Source organism: Callospermophilus lateralis, unplaced genomic scaffold, assembly GCF_048772815.1.
Source record: "Callospermophilus lateralis isolate mCalLat2 unplaced genomic scaffold, mCalLat2.hap1 Scaffold_107, whole genome shotgun sequence".
In the NCBI taxonomy this organism is placed as follows: domain Eukaryota; kingdom Metazoa; phylum Chordata; class Mammalia; order Rodentia; family Sciuridae; genus Callospermophilus; species Callospermophilus lateralis.
In genome coordinates, this window is record NW_027510917.1 from 1050960 (window position 1) to 1067827 (window position 16868).

At 35.1% G+C, this 16868-nt stretch overlaps 1 protein-coding gene and 1 long non-coding RNA gene across 3 annotated transcripts in view; both read right to left on the reverse strand.

The window, feature by feature from the left end:
• Nucleotides 1-16868, reverse strand: part of LOC143386226 (uncharacterized) — a 223619-nt gene that overhangs the window by 133022 nt on the left and 73729 nt on the right. The window lies entirely within an intron of this gene.
• Nucleotides 1-16868, reverse strand: part of LOC143386224 (secretory phospholipase A2 receptor-like) — a 60878-nt gene that overhangs the window by 14135 nt on the left and 29875 nt on the right. The window contains 6 exon segments of the mRNA XM_076841455.1: nt 1573-1712; nt 3462-3565; nt 4052-4116; nt 9438-9595; nt 10051-10086; nt 10828-10960. Of these exon segments, the coding sequence (XP_076697570.1) occupies nt 1573-1712; nt 3462-3565; nt 4052-4116; nt 9438-9595; nt 10051-10086; nt 10828-10960 (636 nt within the window).

The window sequence follows — 16868 nt, forward strand, 5'->3', positions numbered from 1 at the left end:
ATTTTCAGTCTAATGCCTGTTTACTGTGAATGTTTAGAAAGGTAACACAATTATTCAATATGCAAATTTTTAATAGTAATTCTGTATCTTTTAAAAGTTCAATAGGAAGGAGAAATGCATATGAAATCATTCAACAAAGTCAGTTGGAAGGAACCTAAATGTCTACCAATGGATGATGAATGGATAAACAAAATGTGGTATTTACATACAATGGAATATTATCCAGACTTAAAAAGTAAGGAAATTGTGTCACATGTTACAGCATGAACAAAACTTGAAGACATTATGCTAAGTGAAATATGCAAGTTACGAAACAAATATTGTATGCTTCCACTTATGTGAGGTATCTAAAATGGTCAAATCTATAGATTATAGAGCAGAATGGTGGTTGTCTGGGGCCAGGGTGGTGTGGGGAAAAAGAATAGGAAGTTATTGTTTAATGGGTGTAGAGTTTCAGTTCTACAGGATCAAAAGAATTTGGAGATTCCTTGCACAACAATGTGAACGTACTTAACACCAGTGAACTGTTTACTGGTTTTAAAATGGCAAATTTGGTGTTATATGTATTTTACCACAGAATAAAAAAAAATTAAAATTAAGTCAGTGTCAAATATATAGAGGGTGCTCAATAATTGTGTAGAAAATCCAAGTGACTTCATTTCATGTATTAACAATGAGAGGAAAATCACAAAGAAGGAGAAAATGCCCTGCCAACATAACGGAACACTCAGATTGAAAATTGGCTGTCCACAATTGAAGACCAATTCCATATTAGCATATAAAATTATGACACAGTTTGGGTTTTTTAATTCTCTAGGAGTTAAACAGTTAAAATTTGGGATGCATTTTAATTACTTCCACCTAAGGCCTATAAAGTTTTTTTATTACAAAACATAAGGAGTGGAAGGAAAGTCTAGGCCTTAATTGAAGGCAGTATCAGAAATAATAAATCTGGTTTACAATATCCCCACTGGCGATTTTTTTTTCTTAAATTCAATTCTGCATGGAAGCATCAGCTTTATGAGGCTCAAGATGACATTGACCAAGCTAAGTTATTAGTTCATCAATTTGCAGGTGCATAGAGCTCTTTGCTGATTCCAGGCAGGGAAGACACAAAAGGAGAAGACCGAGTCTGGGTCCTCTGGAGTTCACAGCTCATTTGGAGCAGAGCCTAGACACATAGGCGAGCAGGCACATGTGCACACATACATTTGCACACACATACACACTGCATATGCACACATACACACTTGCACACACAATACACACACCACACATGCACAAACATGCATCGCACCTGAAGAAACATTCAATACAGTGAAGGGCTCTGCCAAAAATAAGAACCAAACTGAGCATACAATGAGGAGTGGTGTCAAGACTGTTTTTGTCAAAGTCTTTTTAGTTGCAAAAGATCTGTTCCTATGTGGAGAACTTCTCCAATCTCTTGAAACTTGGACAAAAGCAGTCTAGATCTGATGGATAACTCATGGCTTTTTAAAGTCACCCCAACTTTTTGAATACTTTCTAAAGTGAAAAGCTACAACAGAGGCAGCTCATTGAAAACAATTTTACCTTAGAGTTAAAATATAGCCATCCTTTGGGACACGTTCCATGTTCTTTTGGTATCTCTTTCTTCTTCTCAATGGTCCAAAACTTGGTTCGCTTACAAATGCTAGGCATAGAGACTGAACAGTCTGCACTGCCCCAGAGTCCTGGAGGAGAGAGTGGGTTAGAAATGGCTCAGAAACAGTGGTGACTCTTTGTAGGTATCCTCCATGCTATGCAACTGCTATGGTTTTCCAAAATTTATTACTTTAAATATAGAAATGAAATTAAATTTAATTACTGACTGTAGTGACACCAGCTATCTGGGAAAGGTGCTAAATCAGTAATTCTTAAGAATGTAAATTTTTAATGCAAAAAATAAATAAATAAGTAAATGAAAGTAACTCAACTAAAATCCCAGAATTGATTAAAGTTCTAAGAATATTTGACTTGGGTAGAATAATATTAATAGAGTAATATTTTTGTTTCCAGATATATAGCTTCAATGATCAGAAAAAAGGTTCCAAAACAACAGATGATCATTTCCACTTTATTATTATTATTTTTAGAAAATTCAGGTTGAACATCCTAAATCCAAAAATCTGAAATCTAAAACTTTTTAAGCACTGCAATAATGCTCAATAAGTTTCAGATTTTGAAGAATTTCAGATTTCAGAATTTTGATTTAGGGATGTTCACCTGGCATAACCTATTCAAATAACCCAAATCCATAAAACCCTGAAATCTTAAATACTTCTGGTCCCAAGCATTACCTGTAAGGGTTCTCAACCTGTATAATAATTTAGAAAAATTAATTTAGGAACTTCTAAGAAACTAGTAGTTCTCTAGTATTGACCCTTCGAAAAATCAGACTCATATAAACACGTCCACTGCAAGATACATCCTCAAGTCCTTAGCTTCCTGAAAACTGATTTTAATTGTAGAAGAGTTGTTTTCAGAATATAGAGTGCATTTCATTAGCATTCAAGTAATAAATTCCAGAACAGGGCAGAATGCATGAAAATTGTAAGGGCAAGTTCAGGAGTCTAGTATCAGAAATATGAGCCAAAAAGATGCTGGCTTTAAAGTAGGGGCTGGAATGCTATTTTCAATGCAGATGAGCTGCTTGTTTCCCAGACTCAAAAAAATAGCCCTTTTCTGTAGGCTATTGTGACACCTGCTGGCAAAAGCAAGCTGATTAACCACACTGTTGTTTTCTTTTCCTAACTCTCTGCAGAGGCCCTCCCACTCAGGTTTGCTTTCCCTCTCCTGACATGGGTCCCAGGTTAGTTATGAATCTGTTAGATTCCAGGATATTGTGATCTTTAATTAGAAAGTGTGGGAGGAGACAGTGGACAAGCAACCCCAAAAGCTCTGTGCTGATGAAAATAAAGCAGACTTCAGCATCAGTGTGCTTTTAAACCCAATTTGTAAACCCTTGCTCTCACAAAGCAGGCTTAGTCAATGCCAGGTATTTAAAGAAAAGAAAAAAAAAAGCAAAAGAATGCCGAATTGAATCAAAATGTTTGCTAGGGAAAATAGAAGTAAATTTCATAGAGGTTCAAGTTCTGAATATCTTTAGATTGGATACAAGAAATAGAAAAAACATGGTTCTACATTGAAATTTCATAGAGAAAACAGATTTGTCAGGCACTTTTTTTTAGCAGTCTCAATGGGCCCATTTTTGGTGCTGTTTTGGCTCATGAGGAGGAACTTATCTAGATGTACATTATTTTCAAGGACACAAGTACATGGATTAAATGGAAGGAATGTCATTAAGCCTTAAGATTATGACATTAAACACAGTCAACGGAAATGTCACCAAACTCCTCACTGAACTGATATAATAAAAAAGGAGATTTCAAGCCTCCAGAAAAGTCTGTAGTATAAACTGAATCAAGAATAAATACAATAACCTGTTATGGAAGAAATGAAGCCAAATCTCTGGCTCTGATTATTCACAGATCTTTCACTTTCTTTGTCCCAATTCTGGTATGTTATTGGTGATCCATCTCTCCAACTGTAGGAAAATTAAAAACTTTAAGGGCCTTTCATTTTACATCTTTAAGTATCATTAAGCTTTAAACAGTATTAACTCTTAACACCATTCTGGAGTTCTGGGGCATGGATTAAAGGTATAATATTTTGTGAAACTCAGAAAAATACTATTATACAGCAAAGCACTTATAGTTAACAATATTGTATCACATAAATATTTTCTAAGAGGGTAGATTTTATTTTAACTGTTCTTATCACAAAAATAAGCAAAGAAATAGGGCAAGACAAAACTTTTTAAGGTGTGAATATGTTTATGGCACAGAATGGGGTAATGGTTTCATGGGTGTAGACTTCAGAAAATATGTCGTTGTCTAGGGAAATGAAAATTTATAAGTTAAAGATAATGTTTGAAGGTTGTTTAACAAATTGATTGCTAAAATATAGTCTAATTATTTTTTACATAAAACTTGTCAAACAAAATTAAGTGCAAATTAATCTAGGTTCATACTGAAATTCATCATTGGCTCTTTCTTCTTGAAGTCCAATCCACCAATTTGCACCATACTTTGATAGCTATTGAAAACAACAACAACAACAAAAATAAAATAAAATAAAGAAACTGTCAGCATTTATTCTCCTTGTTTTCCCTTTTCACCATTAAGATTAATGGAGTTGTGGCTAATAGCTTTCTAATCTTGAATACTTCACCCAATTATCTAAGAAAGAGGAACTAAGGCCTAGGATCTTGAGAAAGCCTGAAACTTTATTATTCTAAAATATTCTCCCTTCGTTATGAAGGAAAATTGGAATCAAATACTGAAATCACTTTAGTTCCATACAACATGGAAACTAAATTTTCTAACTCTGTAAAAGGGATTTAAAGAGTTTTTAAAAAGTAAAATAGAAGATGGATTCTTTTTCTGACGAAAAAATTAGTGTTGTTTTCCTCTCAGTGAATTATAGAAGTTCATTGCAGATGTCACATTTATTTGAAAAACAATTCAAGATACAAAGACATCAATAGAATAAAGATTTTGAATTTTAGGTGTTAGTCTGATTGTTAAGCTTTAAACAGTAATAACATTCAAATAGAGAGATAGAATACAGGACAAAAGAATACTACAGAATTCCAGTGTCTGACAAGTAGAAAATTATCTTTATATGTTTTATTAATTTTATACCAGTTGTAATCCTTCAGTCTTAAGCACAAAAAGTATAAAGTTGAAATATAATCTACATGCATGTGTGTATGCACACATAAACACACATTACAGCTGATGTAATAATGGACTCATGACCTAGGGAATTATAATTTCTTCTTTATCCATAAGAGAGAAGGAGGGAGTTTCTCTGAGATCTCTGAGTCAGTATTTTTTATGATGTATGAATTGTATGTTTGTGTTGAATTGGAACTTAATTTTCTATGCTAAAATCTGTTAATTTGAAGACATATATATTTAAGTCTGCACTCGTTTCTTTTGTAAAGATGGAAATAAATTTTAAGATCTATTATATTTCCACATGAATTTCAGGTCATCATACAACAAAACCTAATAGCTTGCTAACATTCCAGTTTGTAAACAGGTATTCTTACTCCTTAAACAGTGTGGCTGTCTGCCACATCAGCAATTTGAGAATAATGCAAGGTGGAACAATTGTAATTTTGGATCCCTGAGGTGTCGTTTCGTGGACATGTTCCTACATGCTGAATTTAGATTCTCATTGTCAGACTTGGGAATGGGTCCATTGAGACTGCCTGGGAACTTAGTGGGAGAACCACAACAATTTCATTCCATCTAAAGAGGACTCCTGTGCCACGATAGTGCAAATCATGGCCTGATTGTTCACTCCCCCAATTAAGGATCTCTGAAGGAAAATGGTAACTATTGCATCTTAAGAGGCATATTGATTACCGCCTCAATTATGGTACAGTCATCTCCCACATAGCCCATCATGACCTGTTGTGATAAGGCACAAAGCTTCACAGGACAAGCTAGAAGATACCCAGACAGAAAAATCCCTGTGAAAAATGGATCTTTTGCATTTTAGCTTAGGTACAAGATCACAACAATAGAAACATTATTAATAAATGTGATATGATCATGAATTTTATAAAATCAATTGTGTTTTGTTGTACCTAGGTAACATCATATGGGAAGAGCTTACCAAAAAGATATCAAATACAACAGTCAATATATTTAATTTACTAAACTATATAAAGAGGAATAGCCTGTCACCTTTTAAAACATTTCCATAGAAAATGGCAAAAATCAAGTTACCTTAAGGGCTTAAAATTATATTTTGGAGGAGGACTAATGGATTTGATATATATTTGTAGGTATTTAGAAATAAAATATAAAAATAATGATAATAGGGGCTGGGGCTCAGCAGTAGCTCACTTGGCTGGCACGTGTGAAACACTGGGTTCAATTCTCAGCACCACATATAAATAAATAAAAATAAATAAAGATCTATCAACAACTAAAAAAATAAAAAAAATAATGGTAATAAGTTGTTTTCATTTTGAAATGCAAATATTGTGTAATATAATATAAAAATGTGAATTTTGTGTTAATAATATAAAATATAATACAGCTAAGTGAACTGATGATAGGTGTTCATATCTAACAACTCTTAAGTGCTTTTTACCTAAGGCATTATCTAATTATCAAGAATACTCAACAAAGAAATACTCAAAATTCACTCTGATGGTGTCTGTGGCCTATTATTCAAAACTTCAGGGAGAAAGCACTGGCTAATTTCTTCCACAAGATGGAAAGATTTTGTTAAAATTTTTTTTTTCCTTCAGATTTTAAAAATTGTATCCAGGTTTTCGGTACATAATTCTTTATACTCCAACTAAACCTTTTTTTCTTTGCTATTCTAATAATAACTATTCATAGGGAGGGAAGCTATATAAAACACATTCACAATTTTTAAAAAGCATTTAGTTATTTATGACAGTTTTTCCTACATTTATAAGATGGATGTGCCACAGAAGCAAGTGGCATGACCTCTATGAGTTTGGCTCTTCATTCTTGAATAAAATAATTTCTCCTAGATTGACCCATTGCAGTAGGACATTCTTAGTTATGGGATTTCTTACTTATACATTAACAGATACCATTAATACCACCAACACCTTCACTAATTGCTTGGAAATTTACAACTTTAATTTTTCTAATTTGATACTCTTTCCCTTGGCCTCTGCTATAGGCTGAATGTTTGTGTTCACCCAGATTTACAGGTTTTAAGCCTAATCCCCAAGGGCCTTTGGGAAGGTGATTAGGTAGCAAGGGTGAAGTATTTATGAATGGGATTAGTGCCCTTTTAAAAGGGACCTCAGAGAGTGAACTCATCCCTTCTGTCATGTAAGGACACAGTGAGAAGACAGCTGTCTTTGGACAGGAAGCAGGTCCTCCTAAGACACTGAATTTGTCAGTGCCTGGATCTTAGACTCCCAGTCTCCAGGAATGTGAGAAATAAAATTTTGCTGTCTGTGAGTTCCCCTCCTTCAGGCTATGGTATTTTGTTATAATAGCCCAAATGGACAGAGACAGTCCTCATTCTCCTTTCTTAGTCTCCACAATGTGTATCTTCCAATAATTTTCTTTTGTGGCACAGAAGGCTATACCCATAAGGGCAGGTCACCTATAACACTGACAGGGCACTCTATATTCCCACAGGCATAGGTAGGGTTACAGTTTTGCTGAATAAGGCGCTGCAAGGTTAGATCCGAGTCTTCAACTACATTATGGCATTGGCTGTCACTTCTCAAACTGCTAAACCCATGGAGCCTTATATTCTCTTCTACGGGAGGTATTAACTTTGCTATCTCCACTGTCTTCCTACCTCCCCCAAATTAGGAGATGAATTAAGAGGCAAGACGAAGAGGGAAAACCTACAGAAATACCAAGAAGAGGTCAGCTCTGTTGGAAAGAAGCCCTTCACTGTTCACATCTGAGACATAGCTGACAGCCACCTTTGGGAAGGGATTTTATAATGAGCATTTTAATATAGTGTAGATATTGTGCTTTTATTCACCCTGAACCTGCTGTCTGCTGTCACAGGCAGCATAGTGTAGGGTTTTTAAAAGATCTGGGTTCCTTTCCAAATGCCTTGGTTTAGTTGCTATGTGTCCACGTTGCTTAGCTTATTCTGAGTCTTAGCTTCCTCATCTGTAAAATATACTAATAATAGACTTTCCACAGACGGCTTTTGGAAAGATTAAGTGGAATTAGATGTTAGTACTTAGCCCAGTGCCTGGCTCTGTTCAGTAAGTATTGCAAAATCATAGCTCCTTTTGGAACGTGTACTTTGCATGTGGTAGACAGGTTTTCAGCCATTCACCTGATTTCCTGTTATCACCGCCTACAGCCAGAGTCTGGTATCTGGCTAAAGAAAAAAATGAATTTTCTGACATTGTGGTATGTGATGTGTTGATATTGAACATGAATGACAGTTTTGGTTGGAGCGTTCCATTTGTAGCAGTAAAGAGGTGGCAAAATAGCATATGATCCAATAGTGGGAGGGTGCTGGCAGTAGGGGTTGTTCTGCTACTGAGTCTATGTGGGACCGAGTGGTTGTCACCTAATCTCTGTTTCTTGGCTTTTCCATCATAAGGAGGCAGAAGTCCCAACTTGCCTGTGTCTTGCTGGCTGTATGTGTAACGCAAAGGATAAAGAAATGGATAATTTCCATGAACTGTGGGAAAAGATATTTTCCTATAAGTACATGCTTCATTTTAACCATCAATTTACAAAGACATGAAAAGATTATTAAAAGAGTTGGAGAGATTATGAAATATTTTTAAATTTAAAAAAATGACTGGCTTTGCTTTCAAAGTTTTCTCAGGGGAAGTTAGGAGGGAGATTTTTTCCTCCTTAGAGCTGCCAATTTACTTACTGCATTCTCATTTTTAGCATCTTATTTTATAATTCTGAAAAAAATTGGCAGATCAAGTATATATATTTATCATGTGTAACATGATGTTTTGAAGTATATATGTGTATATATATATTTACATATATATATATATTGTGTGTGTATTGTGTGTGTGTGTGTGTGTGTGTGTGTGTGTATCTCCAGCTTCTTTGAAAACTGAGACTGTCTCCTACATTTTTGTGTCTTTTTTTGTGACAAATCTCACAGTGCCTGGAACATGCTCTATAACTTAGAAAATCTTAACTGTAGACATGCACTGAAGACTATGCTATTCCTTGCCAGTTTATTTTATTGTTTATCAGGTCAGGTCTTGTATGTTCCTAGTTCCTCAAAAGATTCAGGCTAGTCTTTTATCTTAAGTGGAAACTGAAAATTGTAATTTTCTATATGTTGAATCTTTACAAATTTAAAAGTCATATATTGATGTAAGATTTGAAACATCAGAACTGTCATCCCTCCACCCAATCAGGCATTCCTCATCCTTCATTTGAGCTATATTTTCCTTCATTGCATTTATCCACTTATGCTTTTCTAATGTATTATGTAATTCTGTTTACTTGTATTGATTATGATCTCTCATCCCAGACTAGATTATAAACTCCATAAAGGAAGGAATTTTGGTCAGTTTTAATCACTGATGGAATCTTAGTTCCTAGAGAGCTCTCAATAAATATGTTTTAAATAATCAGTGCACTTACAAAACAATAAACTTTACTTATTCACTAACGTTGCTAATAAATAATGAGATGTGAAATGATTAAGCAACATAGTAAATCTCTCTAGTATTTTCTCTTAATCTCTATAACTGGAAGAAAAACAATTCGCAAAAATCCATGGCTTTTACTGAAATTTAAATGAATGTCTGAAGTCAAATTAAAAAAAAAAAATCCTGTACAAGGACAGAAGAAGGTGCTAATGAGAAATTCTCAAGGTGAATTATATTCAAGTACCGCTCTTATTTTGCTGTGGATGAATTCTTGCTCATGTGCAGAATGAATTGTGAGAAGATCACTGCGCAGCCAGCCACAGACAAACTCAAAGGCAGACCACTCAGAGGCATAGGTATGAAAAAGGTACTCTGCATCCTGATAAAAGAGCCAGGGCGCATCTGAAAGAAAAATAAACCTGCAAATGGTGCCAAATCTGTTGAAAGTTATAATATACATGATTGACATCAAATTTGTAATCTGGTCAGGACATATGCACACACAGAAACACAATCACAGACATGGACACATATAAATAAATACATAATTTACTTTTTTGTTCTACATCATATAAGAAACTTATACTAGTATTCAAAGTTCAAGGGTGGAGGATATTTTAAAATCATGTGTCTTAAAAATGGAATTAAGTTATGATATTAGTCTTCAATCATATTTAATGACTTTAATTATTAATTATTCAATTAATTATTGACTTATTAATTTGAACAAATTAGCTCTAGATATACATGAGAAGAGAGAGGCTCAATTGGAGGAAGGTGATAATATAATAAAGGTATATAATAGCACCTAGATAGTTTATAATTAGAAATTTGAGAAATGCCAAGGTGGTTCTTACCATACTGGTACCAGGGTGGAATCTTGGGTCTCACATCTGTAAAGTGAAAGCAAACCACCTTGACTGACCTGTCTTCACAGGTGTCTCTGACTCACTTCAGCTCTACACATACTATAGTTCACTTCACCTTAAAAAAAATCTTATAAAAAACAGGTACTTTGTGCTGTTGGAATATGGTCAGTTCAAGTTGCATCTTGAAAAGGAGGCTCCAAAGAGTTTTCTTTCTTTCTTTTCTTTTCTTTTTTTTCCCCCAGAAAGGTTTCTGATTAAAGAAGAAAGGGCACGAGCCTACTGCATGTTACATGCTGTACTACAGGCTTCTACTTACTCATGGTTCAAGTAATCCTATTTATTTATTTATTTATTTATTTGTTTGTTTGTTTGTTTTTGTGTGGTGCTGGGGATTGAACCCAGGGCCTTGTGCATATAAGGCAAGCACTCTACCAACTGGGCTATATCCCAGCCCCAAGTAATCCTATTTGCTTGTAATGTCAGTGACGTTTCTTTCTAACTGTACTTGCATAATAAATATTCTGTAATATTGGCTGTTTGCCCTAATTCCTAGTGAACTAACGGCATACAGCAATGGTGGTTATCTTTCATCAGTTCCCTGTGATATATTCTTTATTAAAATAGTGAAACTTGCTTCATCATGCAGGTTGTTGGCATTGTGGTTCAGGGTGCTTCGATTTTGAGTCTCTAGATCTCTTCAATAGGGAAAGTGCTATACACATTATTAGTTCAAACATAAAGTAAAAACCTTATTAATATTTTTACCTCTTGGGATTTTGCATATCCATTCACAGCGGGAACCACAGTGTGAGGGGAGCAATGTTTTATTTGCTTTATACACAGCACAATTTCTTGGATCTTCTTCAAAATAAATACTGTCTAAAAATGAAGAGACAACCTGCAGCAGATGAAGTTTGTTATTCCTTAATGATTGAAGTTTCAGAAGATCAAAGAAGAATTCCATGCACATAATCATTATAGATTTCTAGAGGAAGCTTCAGAAATGTTTGCATGTCGTTCTAGTTAAAGGTTGTTCCACATTTGTGAAGAACAAGCTAATTAGTGTTTAGCATCTTTTTTCTTAAAGATGCTTTTTTTTTTTTTTTTTTTACTTTTATTTATTTATTTATTTATTTTAGTTTTCGGCGGACAGAACATCTTTGTTTGTATGTGGTGCTGAGGATCGAACCTGGGCCCCACGCATGCCAGATGGGCGCGCTACGGCTTGAGCCACATCCCCAGCCCCAGCCCCAAGATGCTTTTTCTTAAAAAGGGGGAATGTGACTCCTTTCTCCAGAAGGAAGAAATCTGGTGCAAGCTTTGTTCAGAGTTAGCACTATTTTCTAACTGGCAGGATTAGTCTCACCCTGGGATCCTGGGTAAACTTCTTAGAGGCACAAGAATGGGCCAGATCTGGGCATCACCTTTGATGTTGGTTCCTTTGTGTATATGCTAAGCTTTTAGTTTCTCATAACTAAATTCTAATCTATAGGTAGCTTTTCAGTCAGGAAACTACCAAAAATTTCCCTGAGTGACCACATAGGTCATATAGCTCCATAATTCATAAATAAAGATTTAGCCTTCTCAACTATTTAATGCTTACTCTGACAGAAGAGTGAATGGATCACAAGTAAAATTGCAATAAAAAATTGGAAAAAAAGGATGTGTGAAACCATTTATAGTCCTCCTCAATATATACAGTCGTGCAACAATTTATATGACATAAATATATTTATCCTCAGGTTCAGAGAATGTTGTGAATTCATTCTGCCCAGCAGGAAGTGGTCATAGGACCTCAGTCTATAGTTTCACGGCCTTTTTGTCATTGTTTTCTGAACCATAGTCTTTTTTCCTCTTATTACTAATGAATGTGTTTGAGTAAAACAAAATGAAGTATTCTCAACCTGTAGCGTGTTTGTTTGTCTTTATTTTTATTTTTTGGAGTACCAGGGATTGAACTTCACTTGACCACTGAACCACATACATCTCCAGCTCCATTAGGTATTTTATTTAGAGACAGGATCTCACTGAAATGCTTAGCATCTGGTTTTTGCTGGGGCTGGCTTTGAACTTGCGATTCTCCTCCCTCAGCCTCCAGAGCTGCTAGGATTACAGGTGTGCACCACCTGGTGAATGTTTGTTTTTTTAAGTGCTGTATTGACTTTAATGCTCCATTGTTTCTTGGTCTCAGTTTCTTCATTAACAAAATAGATGCAGCTGAGTGATTTCTAAGCTGCAAGCCAACCTGTGGCTTCAGGGCAGGAGGGAACTGTGCCAGGCAGACCTCTGTGCCTCTGAGTGAATATTTTACTTGAATCTCTCTAGTTATTGTCCCCTTCCATGCAATAACCCTCTCATATTCTCACCTCTCAAGTCTTCTGCCCTCCCCACCTTCCCTCTCCCTCCCTCTCTCCTTATCTACAGAAAAAAAGTGGAATTTTGCAGGCAGGGAAGCTGAGCTTTCATAGCTCTGTACCTCTGCCAGGAACTGTGTTATGCATTTATATGAACTTTCCCTTATTTAACTTCAGAAGCTCATTGAGGCAACGATTAGCATCTGCATTTTGCACGTGGAAAAGTTGAGGCACAGAGGTTCGTGAGTTGCCACAGGCTACATAGTGAGTGTTTAATCCAGGATTTGAAATCGTATTTTACTTGAGACTATTATGAGACAATGTCAAGGTACAGAGTGGGTGGGTATTCAATAAAGAGTAGTTGAATGAATGAATGAATGAATGAATGAATGAATGAATGAATGAATTCTGCTCAAATTATGTTCCTCCTTCTCCATGGAGCTCTCTCATTTCCCTGGTCATGTTTCTGTAGATTGAAGATCTACAATCACATTTTTACTTGTATGGCAATTACTTGTGTGGTTCTGAAAAGACATGAAAATGTCCAAAAGGTGCTCAGAAACAAGGCTGAGTTTGTCCTCATTATGTGGTTCTTCTAGAACTCTGATGAGCCTTAGAATAGATCATCAGTCTAGCTGTGTCTGCTGACCTGGTGATGTCTCTGTACTCACTATCTGTATGGCATTCTCAGGAGAACAAATCTGACTTGCTCTGCTAGGATCCCATTTTTCTTGCCCTTGGCAGATTTCCACTAACTTGGACCAATTGGGGCAAATGGGCCCTGAAGTTGTCTTCTTCCGCATCTAGATATCAGTTATGCATGTTCGCAAAACAGTGATCTCAAGTGTTTCTTTCCCTCTATTAAGATTCCTACGAAACTCTTGTGTAACCCAGAAAAGCTTTTGTAATATCTTAACAATGATGTATTCACCTTTTTCATTCCCATAGAGCAGCCTTCATTTACAATGGAATCTTTAATCTAAGTACAAAGTATATTTCAGTTTTGACGCATTAGTTTCTCCCTTAATAGAAAATATCTTATCATCTTCCCCTTTAATCAGTGGCAATGGTTAGTGGACATCAAAACCACCTTTCCTGCTTTACCTGAATATTTTATTTCTCTCAAAATACCAAGGGCTATAGAGTGCCTTTGTTGTTGTTGTTTAAAAAAATATATACCAGAGTTTCCTGGTTTTTTTTTTTTTTTTTTTTTTTTTTTTGATAAAGGAGAGTTTTGGAGTGAAAGAAAGGAAATACAGATAAAGGTTAAAAACCTTGTAGTCCTGAATTTGAATTGAAAGTATCAGTTATCAGTTTGAACTAAAAAAGTATTTCATCTCTCTCTCTCTCACACACACAAACACACACGTGCGTACATACATAGACACATCATTTACTTCCTATATCCGCCCACCAAAATGGCCTAGAAATGAAAAAAAAAACACAAAAGTTTAATAAATACCTATATGCTCAGATTGCATATGAAAATAATACCACTTCCCATTAAAATGACCAGGATTCATTGATGACCTGAATGATTTGAAGTCTGAGGCAGAAATTTACATCTTGTCATGCCAGATAGCAAGGATGCTATCAGAGACAGTTAACATCACATCAGGAGGACTCAGGAGGTAGTTGTTGAGGAGATCCCCATTACAAAGATTGGGCAACTTGAGCATTAAAAAAGGATAAGTGAAATGAACTAAAAGGGCTAGGGATATAGCTCAGTTGGTAGAGTGCTTGCCTTGCATGAACAAGGCCCTGGGTTCAATCCCCAACACAATAAAACATAAATAAAAATAAATAAAGTAAAAAATAAAAAGGTCTGGGGATGTGGTCCAGTGATTAGGCACTGGGTTCAACCCCTCAGCCTCCAGGGTAGGGAAGGTTAAATGAACTAAAACAGATCAACATATCAAATATGTTTTAAAGTGCTTACTCGTTAACAGCTTTTAAAAATCCTGCAAACCTCTAATTGATCAATGCTGGAAGATGCTAATGAAGAAATAATTATTTTGTAAAGGGAAAGAATTAAGCATTTATTCTGGCTTTCCTATAAAAAACCATACCACAAAGTTACTAAAATACAGGCCGAGAATTTTTTCCTTATAGGAGTATTCCAACTATGAATCAAGAACCCCTACTGGGGGCTGAAGATATAGCTTAGTGGCAGAGTGCTTGTCTAACATACTTAAGGCCCTGGGTTCCATCTCCAGAAAAACAAAATAACACAAACAAACCATAATGAATCAAGGGGCCTATGCATCGATCATCAAAAACTGCTAATAATATTCCCTCTAAAAACTGGAACAAGACAGGGATGCCCTCTTTTGTCACATCTATTCAACATAGTTCTTGAAACCCTAGCCAAAGCATTTAGAAAAAAGAAAGAAATTAAAGGGATATGAATTGGAAAAGAAGAACTCAAACTATCCCTATTTGCTAATGATGTGATTCTCTATTTAGAAACTCCCCCCCAAAAAAAACTCCACCAGAAAGCTGCTAGAATTCAGTAAAGTAGCAGGATATAAAATTAACACAAATAAATCAATTGTGTTCCTATACACCAATGAGGAATCAGCTGAAAGAGAAGTCAGGAAAATTATCCCATTCACAATAGCCTCAAAAAAATTTGAGAATCAATCTAACAAAAGAGGTAAAATATCTATGCAATGAACACTATAAAACACTAAAGAAAGAAACTGAAGAACACACAAAAAGATGGAAGGATTCCCATGTTCTTGGATAGGCAACTAATATTGTCAAATGCCCATACTACCAAAAGTGCTACACAGATTTAATGCAATTCCTATTAAAATTCAAATGATGTTCTTCATGGAAATAGAAAAAGCAGTCATGAAATTCATCTGGAAAAGTAAAAGGCCCAGAATAGTTAAAGCAATCCCTAAAGAGAAAAGTGACGCAGGAGGCATCACAATACCAGACCTTAAATTATACTACAGAGCTATAGTAACAAACAAGCATGGTATTGGCACAAAAACAGACAAGAAGACCAATGGTATAGAATAGAAGACACAGAGACAAACTCATATAAATACTGTTTTCTCATACCAGACAAAGGTGCCACAGTGGAGGAAAGATGGACTCTTCAACAAATGGTGCTGGGACAACTGGAAATCCATATGTAGTAGAATAAAATTGAACCCCCTTTCACCCTGCAAAAAACTCAACTCAAAGTGAATTAAAGACCTAGGCATTAGAGACCCTGCACCTGTTAGAAGAAAATGTAGGCCCAATGTCAGCTTAGGAACCGACTTCCTAAATAAGACTCCTACAGTGCAATAAGTAAAGTCAAGAGTCAATAAATGGGATTGTGTCAAACTAAAAAGCTTCTTCATAGCAAAGAAAATAATCAAGAACATGAACAGAGAACCTATAGAATGGAAGAAAATCTTTACCTGTACATCAGATAAAGCATGAATCTCCAGGATATACAGAGAACTCAAAAAACTCAACACCAAAAAACCAAATCAAAACAAAACAAAACAATAAAACCTAATAAAAAATGGGCAATAAAGAATGAAATTTTGGCATTTGCTGGTAAATGGATGGAATGGGAGACTGTCATATTAAGCAAAATAAGCCAGTCCAAAAAATCAAAGACCTCTCTGATATGTAGATGCTAATCCACAACTAGGGAGGGTACGAGGGGAAGAACAGAAGTCCATTGGATTAGACTAAGGGGAATGAAGGGAAAGGAAGGAGGATGGGAACAGGAAGACAATAGAATGAATTGGACATAACTTTCCTATGCTTGTGCATGAATGCATGACCAGTGTAACTCCACATAGCATACAAACACAAAAATGGAATCCTAATTAAAATAAGTTATATTCCTTGAATGTATAATATGTCAAAATACACTTTACTGTCAGGTATAACTAAAAAGAAAAATTAAAAAATTAAAAAGCTGCTAATAACATAAAAAGAAAGAAAACTGGACATTATGCATCTCCAGACAAAACATGCAAGTTTGTGAGAAATAGTATTTCAAAATAAAATAAAGAAAAACTGAATTTGATCAGGTCTCTGATTCTGTTTAAGAAAAAAAAAATGTTGTTTTTTTGTGTGAAAAATAAAGAGGATAGAGTAACCCATTACACAATATGTGTTAGACAATAAAGCATAAACTTTACGGAAATTTAAGCCATATAATTCATTTGCATCATCAACAAATAAATTCTAAGAAAAACAAAAGATGGGTGAAGGAGGTGGGAAACAGATGTTAGGAAATCTATTAATCAATTGCAATGTGTGAACTTATTTGGATCCTGATTGAAACAAAGTGTAAAATACTCTATATAATATTTATGGGTCACTTGGAAACATGAGCATTAATTGAAGATTTATGATGTTATGGAACTATAATTAATTATTTTCAGGTTTGATAATTGTATTATATCATGTTTTTATAAAAGATGTCTTTATTTT